Raw genomic sequence first — 21,899 nt, 5'->3', positions numbered from 1 at the left:
GCTTTTTCTTGTCAGTAGTGCTAGATTTGAAGTAACTCACCACCTTGATGGCCTGGGTTCAGATTGCCTCCACTTTGGGGCTTATGCTAAATATTTCTTCAACACCAGGTGGAGAAGATGAGCAAAACAATAAATGTGTCTAATACCCAGCTGGTTGAGACCTGCAGCAATGCTGTGGCCCCATCTGTGATCACAGCAGGGACCCCGTCTGTAATGCACCTCTCAGGTGCCTCTAGTTGCATCAGCTGAGTTGCTGCTGCTGTGTGTGACACAGATGACCTTTGAACTCCTTAAAGGACAGTGTTAAGTTCTAATGTGTCCAACAACAAATGGACTGTAACAGCAAAGCACACATCCATAATGATTGAAGGTCCACATATCTGCAGTGAGACTAACTGTTAGGGTTTGTTTCTTCCTGGTCTTTTCATACGTCCACCGTGGGCTTCAAGGCTTTTCTACCCCGAAGGGTATAAGAATAATATAAGTGGGGTCAAGGATGCTTAAACCTTATATTAAACCAGTATATCTGCTCCTGGGTTTTTGTTCTATCCAGGTCCTTGGTTACCCTGCCTTAGCTTGCTGCCTTAGCTTGCTGCTGTAGCAGCCTTTGTCATTCAGTCCTGTGTCTGAGCTTCTGCTCTGTTTCCATTAAAATGTAATAAATAAGATGGTTAAAGGCCTTTCTAAACCCTTCCTTTGTTAAATCATGTTGTTGGGGAATGTGCTCGTTTTCATTACTGTGGTGTAACAGGTCACATGACCTGTGGCATTATGGGTCAGATCCAACATGGACGCTGAGGAAGGAAACACGTCTCCAATGTGATCTGATTCTGCACGAGGTCCACAACACTGTAAATGTCCACGATTGTTTTCTGCTGTTACAGTGTTTCTTTCTTGGACGATTTCACACTAAATTCATTTGATTCATTCTGAGTATATGATGCTGACGTGTTTTTGGGGCTGATACGATGGTGGAAACTAGCATGAGGCTGACAAAGAGATGAAAGATGCATTCATTCAGCCTGAATGTCTTATTTTTGTAGTTTTCACGGTGCCCTCTGAAGAGAGAAGAGAGACCAAATACAGCTTTAATAAAGACATCTGGATGATGTTTCATTGGACCTGTGCAGCTACAGTTACCTTTGATCATGTGTTTAATATGTTGTTACCTGACATCATTGTAAATGAGGGCAAGCCGTCAATCACTTTGTGAACTGCTAATAAATTTATATTATTGGGTGTTTTATGCATTTAATGTCAGTCACACACACACTGAGCTGCTTTGCCTGGCTGCAGGGACTGGTTGCTGACAGCAGGCTGGATGCTGCTTTTGCTCTTTGCTCCATTTCTTCCAACAAAGATCTGGAATACTGATGGGTCTGACCACAGTACACGTTTCCACCGTGTGAAACCAGATGCCTCCGAGCCCAGAGAAGTGGACGAGGTTAACATCAGGCTTCTTTTCTGCACAGTAAAGCTTGTGAATGGAACTCTGTATTGTAGTGCTTGACAAAGGTTTCCACAGTAATCCCTTGTCCATGTGCTTCTATCAGCTGCTGATGAATGACGGTTCTTGATGCACTGAAACTCCTCCAGATTCCTTGAATGCTTTAATGATATTCTGCTCTGTAGAGGGAGAAATATGCAGATCCCTTCCAGTCTTTCTCTGAGGAACATTGTTTTAAACACATTTGTGGACAAACTGGAGATCCTCTGAACATCTTTGCTCCTCACAGACTCAAATAACAACATTATTTTTTTTATATATACATCTAATTTGACCTCATTGCCAGCATTTCAGCTTCCCCATCTTATTTAGGGTTTTGATGAAATTATCTGGTTCTCGCCAGCTCTTAAAATGAGGTAAATCTACCTCACATCAGCAACACTTTTAATATTCTGTGTCATTATTTATTGAACAAAACAGACAAAATGCAGAAGGAATGTGTGATGTTTTTTCATGTTGGCTTTACTTTCAACCACCTTCCAGAAACACACAACAAAGACTTTCCATAAAACTGTCACAGCTTCAAATGTTAGGAAAATAGGAATTATTTAACTTCACACAGTCTGTATGTCAGACGGTTCACAGTCTGTGTTGTTTCCTGATGAATAAATCCAACATAAAACAGATGCAGTCAGGTCAAACTGTCCATCCCATCACCTCTTGTCCCTTTAGCCCCATTTTGGTCCTAACAAAGTCCTAACAATTCCTAACAAAGTCCTAACAATTCCTAACAAGGTCCTAACAATTCCTAACAAAGTCCTAACACATGAAATCTCGCGTGAGTCTGCGAGATTAAGGCATGAAAGGTGGCAGATCCAAGATCGCTACCGGCAAAATAACTTAGATTCGTCGCCGACTTCGCACTGTAGAAACTTGTTATGTATCAAGACATTAATGGTTTAGATATATTAGTTTGACCATTTTGATTATTTCCCATCTTGCCAGTGAGCGCTGAACAAGTCATCAAATGATGCTTTTATACTATTTGTAGCACAATACCTGCTTCGATTTGTCTGCAGCCAACGTAGGGCGCTATGATTCATTTCAAAGAGCTGAAAACATCCGCACAGAGAACTAAACAACTGTAGCCGAAACTATTCACCACCAAAATCCGTTTCATTCTTTTCTTTATCTTTTAACAATGTTTTAATGCGCGCGTGTCCTGACGCGATTCCACGAATACTGTGAAGAAGCGGTGTCCAATAACACGCTGGAAGAAGTTTCCAGCCAAGAATGCGCTGAATGAATGCGGCTGTTCTCATCGTGGTGACGGGCTGACAAATCTACATTTATAACTTTTAATGTTGGAGGGTTGAGATTCCCATCATGCTGTGTGAATGTCACAAGTTACAATATTTCTGTAGAAGTCACAGAGAGTTAAAAACATGTAAAAATCCACTCTGCCACATAATGTTGGCTGGTTCAAACTGTCACAACTTGGAGGGTATAGTTCAGAAAGCTGAGAATTATCTTCAGATTTCAGCCACATCTCATTTAAAAATATAAAATCAGACTGAATATAAATGATAAAAGCATCTAAAATCAAAGTGCTGTTGGAAAGAGCTTTTTTACATTAAAAAGAGTGAATTTAACCGAGAAAATAAAGAAGCTGAAGAACCTTTAATCAATTCATATCAGTCAGTTATCTCTCTGCTGACTCTCTCATTATCAGACTGATGAAAGAGCCAAAATCCTGCAGTAAGAGGAGTAATGTTGGTGAGAACATCAGTATTACTGTATGTGAGGAGTTGTAGTTACTGACCGTGACCACTGGAGGGCAGCGATGATCGTAGTTTCTCTGTTACAGTCCACATGATGACAATGACGGCAGCAAGCAGCAGGGAGTCACAATGCAACAGTTAAAGTAGTTTATACAAAACATTATGTTAGAATAATAAGCAGATGTGATGAATGCCATGAAGTAAGTTTACAGGGAGAATTCAGAGCCCAGATTTGGGATCAAATGAGAGAAGAAGCTGAAGCATCTTTAGCTTTTAAATAGAGTTTAGTTCAAGTGTCAGCGGCTCAAACCAAACTCCATTCAAATTTTGTATCATTTAATGTTTCCTCATTTTTCAGCTTGAACATTTCACCTCATACTGTCTGTATGTGTTTCTGTGTGTGTGTGCAGCTGGGTTTCTTTTGGCAAACTCGACCCCCCACTGATGATGATGATGATGATGATGATGATGAAGAGCAGCAACTGGCTGAGGAGAGTCAAATGACTGAATAACACAAAGTGACATGAGGCTAACCATGACTGTTGTTTTCTTCCTGATATTTTCTGTTTGCTTGAAATAGCTGAATTATAAATAACTCAAACATCTGCAATGAGTGAAGAAGGATTAAAGGAAGGGAAAGGATGGAAGGAAGGATGGAGAGAGGATAAGTGAAAGGAAGGAAGAATCCACTGAAAGAAGGAAAGATTTGTTGTTCTGATGCTGTTAACATTCGTTTGCTTTATCAGGAAAAACTGTTGGATTGTGATTTGATTATTAATTGTTATTCTTATTGATTATTGGACAGCTTTAGTAAACTTGTGCACTGCAACATGTTGTTTGACGCAGTAAGCGGAGTAATGTTGGTGAGAACATCAGTATTACTGTATGTGAGGAGTTGTAGTTACTGACTGTGACCACTGGAGGGCAGCGATGATCGTAGTTTCTCTGTTACAGTCCACATGATGACAATGACGGCAGCAAGCAGCAGGGAGTCACAATGCAACAGCTAAAGTGGTTTATACAAAACATTATGTTAGAATAACCAATAAGAATAAATAATGACAGAACAGCTTAAAAAATATATTGAAAATATAGAACTTTATCTACAGAGTGTCTGAAGATTTAAAAGTTGTATAAATATGGCAGTGCAATAAAACTGACAAAGTTATTAACAGTGTATTAACAATATAAACAGATGTGGACTGCAGTGGTGAGTTCACCTGTTGCAGAGGTGAGCTGTTGAACAGAGAGATGGTGAATGTTAGGAATGTTTCCCTGAAACGTTCATTGTAGAAGCAGAACTGAATCAGTCTGTTGGAGAGTGACCTCCGCTGTGTCTGTAGAGTTTCATGGAGAGGATGAGATGGATGTGATCTCCTGTCCCTCACCAACTCAAACATCTCCCAGTTCTGGCCCATGATTTTTCCAGCCTCAATCCATATTCTGATCAGAGTGGCTGAGTGGAGGTAGGACTGTGGCTCTGTATGCAGCTTTAACATTTGCACACAGAAGGTCCAGTGTTGTATTTTCTCTTGTGGTGCAGTTAACAAGCTGATGAAAAGTGGGAAGAGTAGAGTCCAAACTGTCGTGGTTGAAATCTCCAGTAATAACTGATGGCCTCCGGGTGTCCAGACTGCAGCTGAGCGATGTTACTGCTCCGTCAGCTGATGGTGGATCATGAACACCAACAAGTACAGCAGAGAAGAACTCTCTCTGCAAACAGGACGGACGCAAACTCCTGCCTAAAGATGTTCCTTAACCTTAACATGCTTGGGATTACACCATCTTTCATTCATGAACACAGCAATCCCTCCACCTTTCCACTCACCGCTCCTCCAAACGTCTGCTTGCACCGTCCTGAAGCCGGTTTGGTGAAACAGGGTCTGTGAGGTCCACCTGCAGCCATGTCTTTGGAAAGCGCTCACGGTCCTCCCTCAGAGTCTCTATCAGTGCCCACAACTCGTCCATCTTAACTGACAAAGACCTCACATTTCCCATGATGGCTGAGGGAACTCAGGATTTAAATCTCCTTCAACTTTTGCTCCAGCTCTGCATCCACGGCGTCTGATGCCCTCTGGAATCACCGGAAGACATTTAAAGACAATTAAAAAGACACTAAAGTGCATGAAGAACACCAAGAAGTAACAGAAACTCTGCTGCAACAGGCTGCCAGTCTTAAGGCGCCATCTTCACCATGAAAGAATGGATGATCAGCTGTGTCAGAGGCAGCAGTGAGATCCAACACCATTAAAACTGAAGTTTGCTGTTAATCCCAGTTAGAATAATTCATTGCTTTGAGTTGAGCTCTTTCTGTTCAACGACTCTAAACCTGATTAGATAGTATATGTTCAGTTCATGGTTTCATGTGGTTATCAACAGTCATTATTACAACTTTAATACCTACACTGAAGTATTTAAGTGTTTAAAAACACATAATTTAATCTGTTCATGTAACTGACATCATGAGGTTCATCTTTTCACCACCAGAGGGAGATAAATCCAGATCAATGAAGAGTCCACTTTGTTCATCAGAGCTTCAACAGCCAAACAGTGAAATGGAAACAGTAACAGAGTGTTTGTTTGTTCCCTCTGAGCATCATGAGAAGGGTTAATGTCTTCAGACGTCAGCATCTGACTTTAACCGAGTCTGACCGGTCCGACGACATATTTTCACGCTGAAGAGACGAAGGTGTGGCTGTCTGAAAGATCTCATAGTTGGATAAACAATGTTTCCTCTATTTACTGTTAAATGAAACTAGCTGCTGAATTCCAGCTCAAACTAACCTATAAGGCAGATTAGCTGAAAGCTCTCAGCATTACATCATGTAATGATGTGATGTGTGTTGATCAGATCAACTCCAGCTGTAACATTAACTAATGAAAATGAATCAGCCTGCTTTCTTTTTGGCCTTTTTTTCTCACACTGAAACCAAACTTGACTCTGTTAGTTTCTTCATCTCTTTACTCTTATTTTCTAATGAACATACAGGATGTTTCCCTTTAAATGTTGAAGGTTCAGAGCTGCAGGGGAAATATCTGAACAAAGAAAAGGAAACTGAAAAGTCCTGGAAAGATCTGATCCAGTTTGTAGGAGATAAATCAGCTCCAGTTTACTGTAAATCTGAAAAACTGTGGTATTCGTGTCTCATCCCATCATCAGCATTACAGCACCGCTGTTGGAGCTGATGCAGATACACAGGAGAGAGGACTTGAACATTTTATTAGCATCAGTTTTAAACACAGACAGCTGGATCCAGGATGGCTCTGATTGGTCTGCAGACCAGAGAGATGTCACCTTGATGTGTTCACAGTTTGTCACATGATGACAGATGTTTTTAGTCTACCTGGATCAACAATATTTCCTCTATTTACAGTTATTCTGTAACTTTCCTCTATTTCTGGTTAAATTAAACTAGCTGCTGAATTCCAGCTCAAACTAACCTATAAAGCAGATTAGCTGAAAGCTCTCAGCATTACATCATTGCCTTGTGCACACATCTGGTGCATCTGTAGCAGCACTAAAACTACAGAGCTGCTGCACAGAACAGATCCCAGTTCAAAGCCTGGTTTTAATGTTTCTGATGGCGATTCTGGAGAATCTCAGAGAACATTCAGAGAGAACGGCTGAATAAATGTTTTCAGATCAGAGTTTGTTGTTCAGGAACTTGGAGGCGTGTTTTAACATGAACTCCACTGGTCAGACAGGTTCTATCTGTCCCGCCTCCATCACAGGTGGACTCTGCTCTGACTGGTTCCAGGAAGCAGCTCACCTGTGTCTCAGTCTGTCGAGTGGAGAGTCTTCTTCTTCTGCAGCTCTGAACAATCTGTGAGTTTCCTGTTTGTTTCTGCTCTGTAATGTTGGAGAACATGTTCGCTTCTTATTTCAGAACAAACTTTGATCACTTTGTGTTTGAAGACAAATCTACATGATGATCAGATTATTAATTAACTGGATTCAGTCAAAATGATGATCAGCTGATGTTTCTGTTTGTTTTCTTCACAAATAAACAAACTGCTTCATGTTTTTATTTTATTTAAGTTAAATATATTTATCACATTCATGACCAGAAAAATAGCCGTAAAATCTCAAACACCCCTGAGGTGGATCGTACCATTTTCTAACAGGTTTGGTGATTATTATCTTAAAGGAATGTAGAGATGATGATGAAATATAGACAGTATAGTAATATATAGAATATAGTCAGACACATAAGCAGTGCAGAAGGTGCAAGGATGCAGTAAAGTGACGGTACGATGGTAGAAGTTAAAGTGATGGTGCAGAATTCAGCAGGGTCACAGCCTCAGGAAAGAAGCTCTTCCTAAGAATCCTTCATCATGAGGTGTGCTGGGCTGTAGCTCCATGCCTCCATCTAGTGGACAGGTAGTGGAAGAGCAGCTGATGGCAGCTTCCTCTGCCTCAACACTCCTGTCTGACTGCATTCAGCTGACACTGACATGAAACAGAGAATCAGAGCCAATCAGTGGAGGAGCAGCTGATCTGTTTACAGCACAGATGATGGAAAAGAGGATTTGAGTTGATGTGCAGATGAATGATCTGTGTTTCCTCTGCAGATGAAGGTAGAAAGTGTGTGTGAGCTGATGGGAATTCAGCAGCATGGATCCATCTGACAGAAAGTAAGTCTTCAGTGTTCAAACCAAGCTGACTAACAGTTAAGATGATGAATAGCTCTCAGATAAAATAGTTGATATCTGCTTAATTTATTAATATTCATCATGTCCAGCTGTACATAACATGTAATGTAAATATGGTGCATAAAATCTGTAATATAGATTAAAATAAAATTAAAACAAAGTGTTTTCAGTTTTCAGATTTTATTTAATCTCAATTAAATATCTAAATTTTCATATTTTTACTTTTTAATCCAGAATTTTACTGACCATGTAAATTTAAACCAAACGTTTATTTTTTTTACAATCAAGGTTAAAATCAGATCGGATTAGTCCGTCACAGTTATTCAGTCGGATCAATCGGAGACGCACACTTCAACATGAACCTGACCCTGAACCCAGCTGTGTGTCCATGAAGAGCGACAGGTCAACAGGTCGTGTTATTGACTTTAAATCAGACCAACGTTCACAGTCTCTGAGGTGAGCTGAGTGTAAATGGTGTAACACTGTAAAATGTACCAGAGTCAGTCTGAACAGTTCTTATTCCAACTTGTGTTTAATGTGAGCTCTTATTCACATCATTTCATGTTCACATGTGAAACTGTCAGAGTGGAAAGAATAGAAGTGCAGGAGATTGTTCAGAGGAAGAGGAATGAAAGCCGACTGTAGTAAGAACGAATACATGTGAGTAAATGAGAGGGAGGCAGGTAGAACAGTCAGGCTGCAGGGAGCAGTGATCACAAAGGTGCAGGAGTTCAGGTACGTGGGAGCAGCTGTCCAAGGAAGTGTGGAAAAGAGGTGAAGAAGGATGGATAAAAGAGTCAGGAGTGATGAGTGACAAAAGGGTCGCAGCAAAGGTGAATAGAAAGGTGCAGAAGAGAGTAGTGAGAGCAGCCTTGCTGTAGGGTTTGCAGACAGAGGCACTGACTGAGAGACGGGAAGCAGAGCTGGAGGTGGCAGAGCTGAGATGTTGAGCTTCTCTTTGGGAGGGACCAGGATGGACAGGATTAGGAATGAGAGCATCGGAGGGACGGCACAGGTTGGAAATGTAGGAGACAAAGTCAGAGAGGGCAGACTGAGATGGTTTGGACAGAGGAGGGACAGTGGATGTATTGGTGGGAGGATGCTGGAGATGGAGCTGCCAGGCAGCAGGAGGAGAGGGAGACCAGAGAGGAGACATATGGATGTGGTCAGCGTGGATATGAAGGTAGTTGGTGTGAGAGCAGAAGATGCAGAGGACAGGGTGAGGTGGAAAAGATGGACTCGCTGTGGTGACCCCTGATGAAGGGAGAGGCTGAAAGGAGAAGAAGAAGAGTGTAAAAGATAAACTGAACTTTATTCATCCCACAGCGGGGACTTTTCTTTTTCACAGCAGCAGGAAACAAGACAGCAGGTGACCAACAGAAAGTTCACCCATCAAGTTATTATAATAATATATCTGAAAAAACACAAGACAAGACAAAAGAGCAACATAAAATAAAATCACATATTTGGAAGATGATCTAAAAAAAGAGTAAAATATTCAGTATGGGCTATATTATAAAAGAAAATAAGGGAATAAACTGAACATATTTCACACCTTTTGGTCCTAATAATGCACAGATTGCACATTTTGTACAGCACAGAGAGAAATAGTTGGTTGTTGAGGATCCTGATGGGCTGAAAGATCTGCGGCAGCGTTCACTGCTGCTCTTTGGAAGCAGCAGTCTGTTGCTGACAGAGCTGACCTGCATCAGTGGTGGTGGTCCGGTCCAGTTCATCGTTGAGGTGAACACCAGGAACCTGCAGTCCTCCCCAGTGTCAGTGTATATTCTTCAGGTTTTATCAGTCAGTGCCAGGTCCTTGTATGCAGGTTGTTTCTGCTCACCTGTGTAATTCCTTCCTCTGTATTTTTCTTGTGATCAGCCGCTTCGTCCCTCTTTGGTTCTCTTTTAGTTTATTTGCAGTTTTTAGCTCCTGCCTTGGCAGCACTTTAAATTGAGTTGTTTCAGTCAACCTTTTTGCCAGCCCTCGCCTCCTTCCTGGTAACTTTTAGGTCCTCAACCTCCCGCTCCACCACCACTTCTGACAATAACCAGTTTTCAGATGAATTATTTCAGACTTGGATCAGTTCTTGATTTCTCTGATGAGATTAATCAGCTGCATCATGTGTGTAAAGTGATGTTTACTTTAGTCTTTCTGCTCTTTATTAAAACAAAGGGAAGTTTTCAGTTCAATTCAATTAGATTCAATTGTATTTATATAGTGCCAGATTACAACAATTGTCATCTCAAGGTACTTAAATAATATAGTCCAATTCAAGCCAATTGGAATTAAATTCATTGTAATCATAATCCAATTAATTCATATAAAGCCAATTAAAAAAATAATATCCTAGCTAAGGAAACCAATAGATTGTTGTCTTCAGTCCAATCTCCCGTCCTGAACCTGAGGGACTGTGGAAAGGAACGACTCCCTTTAACAGGAAGAAACCTCTGGCAGAACCAGAACCAGGAAGGGTCTGACCCATCCGCCTGGACCAGCTGGGGTTTGAGAAGACAGAAAAGAGGGAAAAGAGGGGGGAAAAACAACATAACACCATTCAAAGGATACCTGTTGGAACAGGGAAACACAAGTTAATAACCACAATAATGTCACATGGACATAAAATCATTTGAGAAATTAAACAGGGGGAAAAAGAGAGCAAAGTGAGGAAAGGTGTGACAGATGAGGTCCCCCAGCAGTCTGGGCCTATGGCAGCTTAACCATGGGATGTTTCAGGATTACCTGAGCCATCCCTAACTATAAGCTTTATCAAAAAGGAAAGTTTTAAGCCTAATCTTAAAAGTGGAAAGGGTGTCTGCTTGATTTATTTAAATTAAAATAAACAAGTGTTTTTTTCCCTATCAGCAGCTTTCAGAGACCTGAACCTGAACCTGAACCCAGCTGTGTGTCCATGAAGAGCGACGCGTCAATGGGTCGTTTTATTGACTTTAAATCAGTCCAATGTTCACAGTCTCTGAGGTGAGCTGAGTGTAAATGGTGTAACACTGTAAAATGTAGCAGAGTCAGTCTGAACAGTTCTTATTCCAACTTGGGTTTAATGTGAGCTCTTATTCACATCATTTCATGTTCACATGTGAAACTGTCAGAGTGGAAAGAATGGATGTTAAAATAAGTCTTTTTCAGTGAGTAAAATATTAATAATGATATTTATTATATAGGAGCTGTTTCTAAAATAAATGTTCTGAACAATGTCAGCTGCTTTACAAACAGTCTAACATGAACAAAGTCACATGGATCAATTGCTTTTTGACCACCTCGACAACCTCAGCCCAGGAAATGGGAGGCCCCGTCTCCGAGCTCTCCAACTCTGCCTCCTCCAAGGGAATCAAAAAGCTCCTCGGCGGCAGGGCCCCAGGGGTGGATGAGGTCCGTCCTGAGTTTCTCAGGGCTCTGGATGTTGTAGGGCTGTCTTGGCTGACATGCCTCTGCAGCATCGCGTGGACATCGGGGACAGTGCCTCTGGACTGGCAGATCGGGTGGTGGTCCCCCTCTTTAAAAAGGGGGACCGGAGGGTGTGTTCCAACTATAGGGGTATCACACTCCTCAGCCTCCCTGGTAAGGTCTATTCGGGGGTACTGGAGAGGAGGATCCGTCGGATAGTCGAATCTCAGATTCAGGAGATGCAGTGAGGTTTTCATCCTGGCCGTGGAGCAGTGGACCAGTTCTATACCCTCAGCAGGATCCTGGAGGGTGCATGGGAGTTCGATGTGTTTTGTGGACTTGGAGAAAGCGTTCGACCGTGTCCCTCGGGGAGTCCTGTGGGGGGAATATGGAGTGCCGGACCCCTTGATAGGGTCCGTTCGGTCTCTGTATGACTGGTGTCAGAGTTTGGTCCGCAAGACCGGCAGTAAGTCGGATACGCTTCCGGTGAGGGTTGGACTCCACCAGTACTGCCCTTTGTCACCGTTTCTGTTCTTAACTTTTATGGACAGAATTTCTAGGCACAGCCAGGGCGTCGAGGGTGTCCGATTTGGCGACCTCAGAATCGCGTCTCTGCTTTTTGCGGATGATGTAGTTTTGTTAGCGTCGTCGGGCCATGATCTTCAGCTCTCACTGGAGCGGTTTGCAGCCAAGTGTGAAGAGGCTGGCATGAGATTCAGCACCTTCAAGTCCGAGACTATGGTTCTCAGCCGGAAAAGGGTGGAATGCTCTCTCCAGGTCGGGAATGAGATCCTTCCCCAAGTGGAGGAGTTCAAGTATCTCGGGGTCTCATTCACAGTGAGGGACGAATGGAACGTGAGATTGACGGGTGGATATGTGCAGCGTCTGCAGTGTTGCTCTGCACCGACCCGTCATTGTGAAGAAGGAGCTGAGCCAGAAGGCGAAGCTCTCTATTTACTGGTCAATCTACGTTCCCATCCTCACCTAATGTCACGAGTTGTGGGTAGTGACCGAAAGAACAAGATCGTGAATACAAGCGGCCGAAATGGGTTTACTCCGCAGGGTGTCTGGGCTCTCCCTTAGAGATAGTCATCCGGGAGGGGCTCGGAGTAGAACCTCTGCTCCTCCGCATTGAGAGGAGTCAGATGAGGTGGCATCTGGTTAGGATGCCCCCTGGACGCCTCCCTGGTGAGGTGTTCTGGGCACGTCCCACTGGGAGGAGACCCCGGGGAAGACCCAGGACACGTTGGAGAGACTATGTCTCTCGACTGGCCTGGGAACGCCTCGGGGTCCCCCCGGAAGAGTTGGAGGAAGTGGCCGGGGACAGAGACGTCTGGGTTTCTCTGTTAAACCTGCTGCCCCCGCGACCTGACCCCCGGATAAGCTGTAGATGATGGATGGATGGATGGTAAAATGTCTGAACAAAGGTTTTCACAAAGAAGAAAGTTTGAAACCCAAAAACATGACAATAATAATACCAATAAACTCTGAGCCCATGTGGCTGCATTGATCATGGTGGCCTGACAGTTTCTCATGCAGTTCTGCCTGAGGGCTCCGAGCTCATCCAACAGTGCTTTCTGTCCTTGGCCTTTCCACACTGAGATTTCTCCAGACTCCCTGAATCTGTTCACAATATTCTGCTCTGTAGATGCTGAAAGACCAAAGTTCTTTACAATCTGACTCTGAGAAATATTTCCTGAACTGATGATGATTCTCTGATGGAGTTTGGCACAAAGTGGTGAGCCACGACCCATCCTTGTTGGAGAGACTGAACCTTTGGTGGAAGCTGCTTTTATACCCAATCCTGACACCCTCACCTGTCAGCAGGTAACCTGCTGCTTGGAGAAGCTTCCAGAACGCTGTTACTGTAGATTATATAAACTTTCTGTCTTTCTTTGACTCCAGAACAACTGAGTGTTGCTGCATCAGATTCTACATTTGCTTCTGTTTTCTAAATACAAAGAAGTTGGTCAGTGAAGACTCTGAAAATCATTTCTTTGGACTCGTTTCTGTTCAATAAATCTGGAAACCAATTAACTGATTCAAGATTGAAGCTCTTGTTGTATTTCAGAAACTGCAGCTACAATCCAACCAACACGTCAGCTCGACTCCTCACAAACACACAAATCTTCTGTCTGTTCACACAGATCTGTGTCCCTTCCTCCTCAAACTGCTTCATCTGACATCAGCTTCCTCCCACTGTTAGAGACACAATGAGCTCTTATCTTCTGGAACACAGATGCTGCTGATGTAGTTAATCAGCTGCTTTATGGCTGCGTTCACTGTTCACATCCACACATCCCTTCATGGACCTTTACCTTGTGTTTTTCTCTGTGTGGACAGACACAATGTGAGCTCATTCTTCATGATTCCTCCACAGAGTGGACCAGCAGAGCTCAGAGGTTCCCAGTGGTCAGTCTGCCCAGCAGCATCAGACACAGCTGGACTCCATATTTATGGTCTGTACATGTACAACAACTACTTTTCCATCTATTGTGTTCACAGTCATCTCCAGGCTGCACTTTGCAGACCAGCGGATTGTCAGTGTGTCCAACATGGATCTGATGTTTGGCTCCATGATTTCAGCCTGATTGGCTCATTCATATAGTATTCTGTTCCAGCTGCTGGAGGACAACATGCTCACTTTTGTGAAGGAGGAGCTGAAGAAGATCCAGAAGGTTCTGAGTCCAGATTACGGAGAATGCTTAGAGAGTCAGAGGGAGGGTGAGGATGAAGAGCAGAGGTGGAGCAGAGAGGCATTAGTGAAGATCACAGTTCACTTCCTGAGGAGAATGAAGCAGGAGGAGCTGGCTGAGCGTCTGCAGAGCAGTAAGAGGATTCCTCTAAAGATTTAACCTGCTGGATAAATGACACATTTTCTGATGTCTCAGCTCACAGAACAACACATGTTCAAATACTCATTCTTTACAGGGTGGAAATGTCTGTTTACTGATGTTATTTCTTGTCTTCATTCAGAATTTTCTCCAGTTTATAAAGTTAAATCTGCTCTGAAGAAGAAGTTCCAGTGTGTGTTTGAGGGGATTCCTAGAGCAGGAAACCCAACCCTTCTGAATCAGATCTACACAGAGCTCTACATCACAGGGGGAGGGACTGGAGAGGTCAATGATGAACATGAGGTCAGACAGATTGAAGCAGCATCCAGGAAAGCAGGTAGAGCAGAAACATTCATCAGACAAGAAGACATCTTTAAACTCCCACCTGGAAGAGACAAACCAATTAGAGCAGTGATGACAAAGGGAGTGGCTGGCATTGGAAAAACAGTCTTAACACAGAAGTTCACTCTGGACTGGGCTGAAGGCAAAGCCAACCAGGACATCCACTTCATGTTTCCATTCACTTTCAGAGAGCTGAATGTGCTGAAAGAGAAAAAGTTCAGCTTGGTGGAACTTGTTCATCACTTCTTTACCGAAACCAAAGAAGCAGGAATCTGCAGCTTTGAACAGTTCCAGGTTGTGTTCATCTTTGACGGTCTGGATGAGTGTCGACTTCCTCTGGACTTCCACAGCAAGGAGCCCCTGACTGATTCTACAGAGTCCACCTCAGTGGATGTGCTGCTGACAAACCTCATCAGGGGGAACCTGCTTCCCTCGGCTCGCCTCTGGATAACCACACGGCCTGCAGCAGCCAATCAGATCCCTCCTGGCTGTGTTGGCATGGTGACAGAGGTCAGAGGGTTCACTGACCCACAGAAGAAGGAGTACTTCAGGAGGAGATGCAGAGATAAGAAGAAGGCCAGCAGCATCATCTCCCACATCCAGACATCACGAAGCCTCCACATCATGTGCCACATCCCAGTCTTCTGCTGGATCACTGCTACAGTTCTGGAGGATGTGTTGGAAACCAGAGAGGGAGGAGAGCTGCCCAAGACCCTGACTGAGATGTACATCCACTTCCTGGTGGTTCAGGCCAAAGTGAAGAAGGTCAAGTATGATGGAGGAGCTGAGACAGATCCACACTGGAGTCCAGAGAGCAGGAAGATGATTGAGTCTCTGGGAAAACTGGCTTTTGAGCAGCTGCAGAAAGGAAACCTGATCTTCTATGAATCAGACCTGACAGAGTGTGGCATCGACATCTCAGCAGCCTCAGTGTACTCAGGAGTGTTCACACAGATCTTTAAAGAGGAGAGAGGGCTGTACCAGGAGAAGGTGTTCTGCTTCATCCATCTGAGTGTTCAGGAGTTTCTGGCTGCTCTTCATGTCCATCTGACCTTCATCAAGTCTGGAGTCAACCTGATGGGAGAAAAACAAAAGATGTTTAAATCATTCAAAGACAAAAATAAAATAAAAAATCTCCATCATAGTTCTGTGGACAAGGCCTTAAAGAGTCCAAATGGACACCTGGACCTGTTCCTCCGCTTCCTCCTGGGTCTTTCCCTGCAGACCAATCAGAGGCTCCTACGAGGCCTACTGACACATACAGGAAGTAACTCACAGACCAATCAGGAAACAGTTGATTACATCAAGGAGAAGATCAGTGAGGATCTGTCTGCAGAGAGAAGCATCAATCTGTTCCACTGTCTGAATGAACTGAATGATCGTTCTCTGGTGGAGGAGATCCAACAGGCCCTGAGTTCAGGACGTCTCTCCACAGACAAAGTGTCTCCTGCTCAGTGGTCAGCTCTGGTCTTCATCTTACTGTCATCAGGAAAACATCTGGATGTGTTTGAGCTGAAGAAATACTCTGCTTCAGAGGAGGCTCTTCTGAGGCTGCTGTCAGTGGTCAAAGCCTCCAACAAAGCTGTGTAAGTACAGAGATAAATATGTTTTAAATACGCTGTTTACTTGTTAAAAGGAGAGAAAATAACAGTTATTTATCAGATAATCTTTTAATTATTTTATAATTTATCATTTATTTACTTGCTTATTTAGATTTTGAGGGAAATGTATGAATATACTCCTGCTGTTTATCGGAGAGAAAGTCACAGATTTATCTCATTATTCCCTCCTCAGACTGAGTGACTGTAACCTCTCAGAGAGAAGCTGTGCAGCTCTGTCCTCAGCTCTCAGCTCCCAGTCCTCCAGTCTGACAGAACTGGACCTGAGTAACAACAACCTGCAGGATTCAGGGGTGAAGCAGCTGTCTGTTGGACTGCTGAGTCCAAACTGTAACCTGGAAGCTCTCAGGTCAGGATTCATTCAACTGTTCAACTGCTGATCATTTTAATTCTGCTTTACAGTCATGGATGAACAGCTGACCTGTTCAGGATGGTGCCTACTGTTGGTGTTTTTTCTCTCAGAATCATTTGTGTTGTTTTCTGCAGCCTGTCAGGCTGTCTGATCACAGAGGAAGGCTGTGCTTCTCTGATCTCAGCTCTGACCTCCAACCCCTCCCATCTGAGAGAGCTGGACCTAAGCTACAACCATCCAGGAGACTCAGGAGTGAAGCAGCTATCAGCTGGACTGGAAGATCCACAGTGGAGGCTGGACACTCTCAGGTATGGAGAGGTCTGCTGCAGCATCACACCATGTTCTTCAGACCGTGCGTACAGATGTTTTCAGTGTAATTTAAGTCTGATCCGAAGTGGAGATGAAACTTCTGAAACATCCCATACTGTCCACGTACTTTCACAACTTATTTCCATAACTTCAGACACAGTCCGCTCCTTTTCCTTTCACCGGCTCATGAGCTGGTTAGAAGTGATGACGAGCAGCGAGGGAGGAGCAAACCTCAGGAGGAGGAGGAAATGTCTGCCAGCATTAGCCGGTGTCCCCTTAAAACAGCGTGGATCTGTCAGAATGATGGAGGTTTATCAGGTCATTTCTGAGATAAATGGGCCACAAAGAAAACATCCATACCAGCAATCATCTGCTGGTTAATGCACAGCCTGTAAGGAAACATATCCAGCAGATTCAGAGACTTTATTCATCCAGTTAAAGGGATATTTCTGTGTTTTTCAAGTGGGGCTGTGTGAAGGACTCATGAGCAGTCAGCATTTTCCTCAGTGTAGAACAATGTGTGTGTGAGAGCCATGTAATGTCCATGTTTGCATGCTGAAAGAGACTGTGCTGCTCTGACCCCCCTCCTCCTTTCAGGGTGGAGCCTGCTGGAGAACGATGGCTGACACCAGGTCTGAGGAAGTGTAAGTGTGTTCTTCATCTGATTCATGACATCCAGCCATCTTCACACTGTCACATCCCTCACTGATCAAAGTGAACAGATGATAGATCAATAACTGCAGCTGGATTGTGTTTGTCCTCTCCATCAGATTCCTGTCGACTCACCATAGACACAAACACAGTGACCAGAGAACTGAAACTGTCTGACAACAACAGGAAGGTGACATATGTGGAGGAGGTTCAGCCATATCCTCATCATCCAGACAGATTTGATGGCTGGTGTCAGCTGCTGTGTGGAAATGTTCTGACTGGTCGCTGTTTCTGGGAGGTCGAGTGGAGAGGAGAGGTTGATATATCAGTGAGTTACAGAGGAATCAGCAGGAGAGGAGACAGAGACTGTGTGTTTGGATGCAATGATCAGTCCTGGAGTCTGTTCTGCTCTGATCGTTCTGGTTACTCTGTCTGGCACAATAACAGAGAAACATCCATCCCCTCCTCCTCCTCCTCTGTCTCTAACAGAGCAGCAGTGTATGTGGACCGTCCTGCTGGCACTCTGTCCTTCTACAGAGTCTCCTCTGACACACTGATCCACCTCCACACCTTCAACACCACATTCACTGAAGAACCTCTGCATCCTGGGTTTGGAGTCTGGTTAACTTCATCTGGTTCTTCAGTGTCTCTGTGTTGAGCATAAATAGTTTCCTCCTGTCAGAGAATCACTGTTGAACAGATAGTTCAGTCTGTACATGTCTGTCTCTTTCACTCAGAAACACATTTTCAGATTCATGGATTCAGTCAGTTTCTGTTTGAAACTCTTCTGAATGATTCCTTGGAAACTTCTTCCTCTTCCAGTCCTTTAAAGATGGAAGCGTCCATTCTTCCAGGATGTTGTTTTTCTGTGTTTCCAGTCAAAGCTTCACACTGAATATCAGTATGTTGTGTTTCTCTGCAGCTCACTTCAGCTGAGACCATTCAGCTGCTGTCAGCTGCAGTTAGTTTGCTGCACATGTGATAAACTGTGACATCAGAGAGGAATCACTGAGCTGCAATCAGCCGAGATGAATTTCCAACCTGCTGACAGATCTTCACTGATTCTGCTGAAATGAGCAGAAGTTTGCTGAGCAGCCAGGGTTCATCCTGATGATGTGCAGTTATACTCTTATTATATTATCACTTCCACATAGCTCTGATGGTGGAGTTTATCTGACTTTGATTCTCCAATCAGCCCAGAGGTTGAAGTCCTGTTGGTCAGATGGCCCTGCTCTTGGTGAAGGCGTTAATTGGGTTTAATTAGTTTCCAATGTTATTGGGCATTTGACCACACTGTGTGATTAAATATCTGAGCATCTGAATGAGGGGAATAGCCTTGGACCCTCCCACAGCTCTATAGTGGCTTTGTAGAACAGCTGCAAGACTCCAAGACTCTGTTGGGTTGCCCTTTGGTGGCAAGGGAGGCCAAAGCTGCTCCAAGAGCCCCCCCGAACCTCTGTAGCATGGTGAAAGAGCTGTTCCATCTGGTCAATCTGCACCAGCTTCAGTACAGCCATCTCCACACGTGTTTGGACTGCACTGAGCTTTTTCTTGTCAGTAGTGCTAGATTTGAAGTAACTCACCACCTTGATGGCCTGGGTTCAGATTGCCTCCACTTTGGGGCTTATGCTAAAGATTTCTTCAACACCAGGTGGAGAACATGAGCAAATCAATAAAAGTGTCTAATACCCAGCTGGTTGACACCTGCTGCAATGCTGTGGCCCCATCTGTAATCACAGCAGGGACCCCGTCTGTAATGCACCTCTCAGGTGCCTCTAGTTGCATCAACTGAGTTGCTGCTGTGTGTGACACAGATGACCTTTGAACTCCTTAAAGTTCTAATTTGTCCAACAACGAATGGACTGTAACGGCAAAGCACGCATCCGTAATGATTGAAGGTCCACATATCTGCAGTGAGACTAACTGTTAGGGTCTGTTTCTTCCTGGTCTTTTCATAACATACGTCCACCGGGGGCTTCAAGGCCTTTCTACCCTGAAGGGTATAAGAATGATATAAGTGGGGTCAAGGATGCTTAAACCTTCTAAAGCCCCCATCTTCAACCACAGAAAATGGCCGGCCATCCTTCACTATAGTTTCAACACTTTCCATTAAAAGTTACTGTCCTGGTCTGTGAGTTTTTGACTTTTGGTTTCTTTGACTGATTCTTCATTTGATTCAGTTCTCTGCCTTAGTTCAGCTCCTTTTGTGTCTTTTATATCTTTTTTGCTTTAACTCCTCTGGACTCTGTCTTTGCTGTTAGTGAGTCTCTAAGTTTATTTCTCATGCTGTTTCCTGCCATTGTCCCTAGATGTCCCCAGTTGCCTTCTTTCACCATGTTACCGCCTGCTCCTTGTGATCATTACTCACCTGTATCCACCCATCCAATCATCCCTCCCAGTATATCTGCTCCTGGGTTTTTGTTCTATCCAGGTCCTTGGTTACCCTGCCTTAGCTTGCTGCTGTAGCAGCCTTTGTCATTCAGTCCTGTGTCTGAGCTTCTGCTCTGTTGCCATTAAAATGTAATAAATAAGATGGTTAAAGGCCTTTCTAAACCCTTCCTTTGTTAAATCATGTTGTTGAGGAATGTGCTCGTTTTCATTACTGTGGTGTAACAGGTCACATGACCTGCGGCATTATGGGTCAGATCCAACATGGACGCTGAGGAAGGAAACACGTCTCCAACGTGATCTGATTCTGCACGAGGTCCACAACACTGTAAATGTCCACGATTGTTTTCTGATTCATTCTGAGTATGTGATGCTAACGTGTTTTTGGGGCTGTTACGATGGTGGAAACTAGCATGAGGCTGACAAAGAGATGAAAGATGCATTCATTCAGCCTGAATGTCTTATTTTTGTAGTTTTCATGATGCCCTCTGAAGAGAGAAGAGAGACCAAATAAAGCTTTAATAAAGACATCTGGATGATGTTTCATTGGACCTGTGCAGCTACAGTTACCTTTGATCATGTGTTTAATATGTTGTTACCTGACATCATTGTAAATGAGGGCAAGCCCTCAATGACTTTGTGAACTGCTAATAAATTTACATTATTGGGCGTTTTATGCATTTAATGTCAGTCACACACACACTGAGCTGCTTTGCCTGGCTGCAGGGACTGGTTGCTGACAGCAGGCTGGATGCTCCTTTTGGTCTTTGCTCCATTTCTTCCAACAAAGATCTGGAATACTGACCGGTCTGACCACAGTACACGTTTCCACCGTGTGACGGTCCATCCCAGATGCCTCTGAGCCCAGAGAAGTGGACGAGGTTAACATCAGGCTTCTTTCCTGCACAGTAAAGCTTGTGAATGGAACTCTGTATTGTGGTGCTTGACAAAGGTTTCCACAGTAATCCCTTGTCCATGTGCTTCTATCAGCTGCTGATGAATGACGGTTCTTGATGCACTGAAACTCCTCCAGATTCCTTGAATGCTTTAATGATATTCTGCTCTGTAGAGGGAGAAATATGCAGATCCCTTCCAGTCTTTCTCAGAGGAACATTGTTTTAAACACATTTGTGGACAAACTGGAGATCCTCTGAATATCTTTGCTCCTCACAGACTCAAATAACAACATTATTTTTTTAATATATACATCAAATTTGACCTCATTGCCAGCATTTCAGCTTCCCCATCTTATTTAGGGTTTTGATCAAATCAGACATGATCTGGATCTCACCAGCTCTTAAAATGAGGTAAATCTACCTCACATCAGCAACACTTTTCATATTCTGTGTCATTATTTATTGAACAAAAAACAGACAAAATGCAGAAGGAATGTGTGATGTTTTTTCATGTTGGCTTTACTTTCAACCACCTTCCAGAAACACACAACAAAGACTTTCCATTAAACTGTCACAGCTTCAAATGTTAGGAAAATGGGAATTATTTAACTTCACACAGTCAGTATGTCAGACGGTTCACAGTCTCTGTTGTTTCCTGATGAATAAATCCAATATAAAACAGATGCAGTCAGGTCAAACTGTCCATCCCACCACCATCTTTTCCCTTTTGCCCCATTTTGGTCCTAACAAAGTCCTAACAAAGTCCTAACAAGGTCCTAACAAGGTCCTAACAAAGTCCTAACAAAGTCCTAACAAAGACCTAACAATTCCTAACAAAGTCCTAACAATTCCTAACAAGGTCCTAACAAGGTCCGAACAAATTCCTAACAAGGTCCTAACAAAGTCCTAACAATTCCTAACAAAGTCCTAACAAGGTCCTAACAATTCCTAACAAAGTCCTAACAATTCCTAACAAGGTCCGAACAAAGTCCTAACACGTGAAATCTCGCGTGAATCTGCGAGATTAAGGCATGAAAGGTGGCAGATCCAAGATTTCGCACGATGGAAACTTGATGTGTATTAAGACATTAATGGTTTAGATATATTAGTTTGACCATTTTAATTATTTCCAGTCTTGCCAGTGAGCGCTGAACAAGTCATCAAATGATGATTTTATACTATTTGTAGCACAACACCTGCTTCGATTGGTCTGCAGCCAACGTAG

At 43.5% G+C, this 21,899-nt stretch overlaps 1 protein-coding gene across 1 annotated transcript in view; it reads left to right on the top strand.

Moving 5' to 3' along the window:
- LOC140280018 (protein NLRC3-like) overlaps positions 1 to 18,504 on the top strand; it is a 29,066-nt gene extending 10,562 nt beyond the window's left edge. The window contains exons 2-8 of the mRNA XM_072375270.1: positions 13,664 to 13,742; positions 13,905 to 14,130; positions 14,269 to 16,045; positions 16,254 to 16,427; positions 16,565 to 16,738; positions 17,337 to 17,383; positions 17,510 to 18,504. Coding sequence (XP_072231371.1) covers positions 13,664 to 13,742; positions 13,905 to 14,130; positions 14,269 to 16,045; positions 16,254 to 16,427; positions 16,565 to 16,738; positions 17,337 to 17,383; positions 17,510 to 18,048 — 3,016 coding nt within the window. The 3' untranslated portion in view covers positions 18,049 to 18,504. The remainder of the gene's footprint in view (positions 1 to 13,663; positions 13,743 to 13,904; positions 14,131 to 14,268; positions 16,046 to 16,253; positions 16,428 to 16,564; positions 16,739 to 17,336; positions 17,384 to 17,509) is intronic.
- Positions 18,505 to 21,899: the final 3,395 nt, after the last annotated feature.

Source organism: Leuresthes tenuis, unplaced genomic scaffold, assembly GCF_036924035.1.
Source record: "Leuresthes tenuis unplaced genomic scaffold, fLeuTen1.0.hap1 SCAF_21, whole genome shotgun sequence".
Classification (NCBI taxonomy): domain Eukaryota; kingdom Metazoa; phylum Chordata; class Actinopteri; order Atheriniformes; family Atherinopsidae; genus Leuresthes; species Leuresthes tenuis.
Note: the sequence above shows the minus strand (reverse complement) of the source record. Positions and strands in the feature narration are given on the sequence as shown.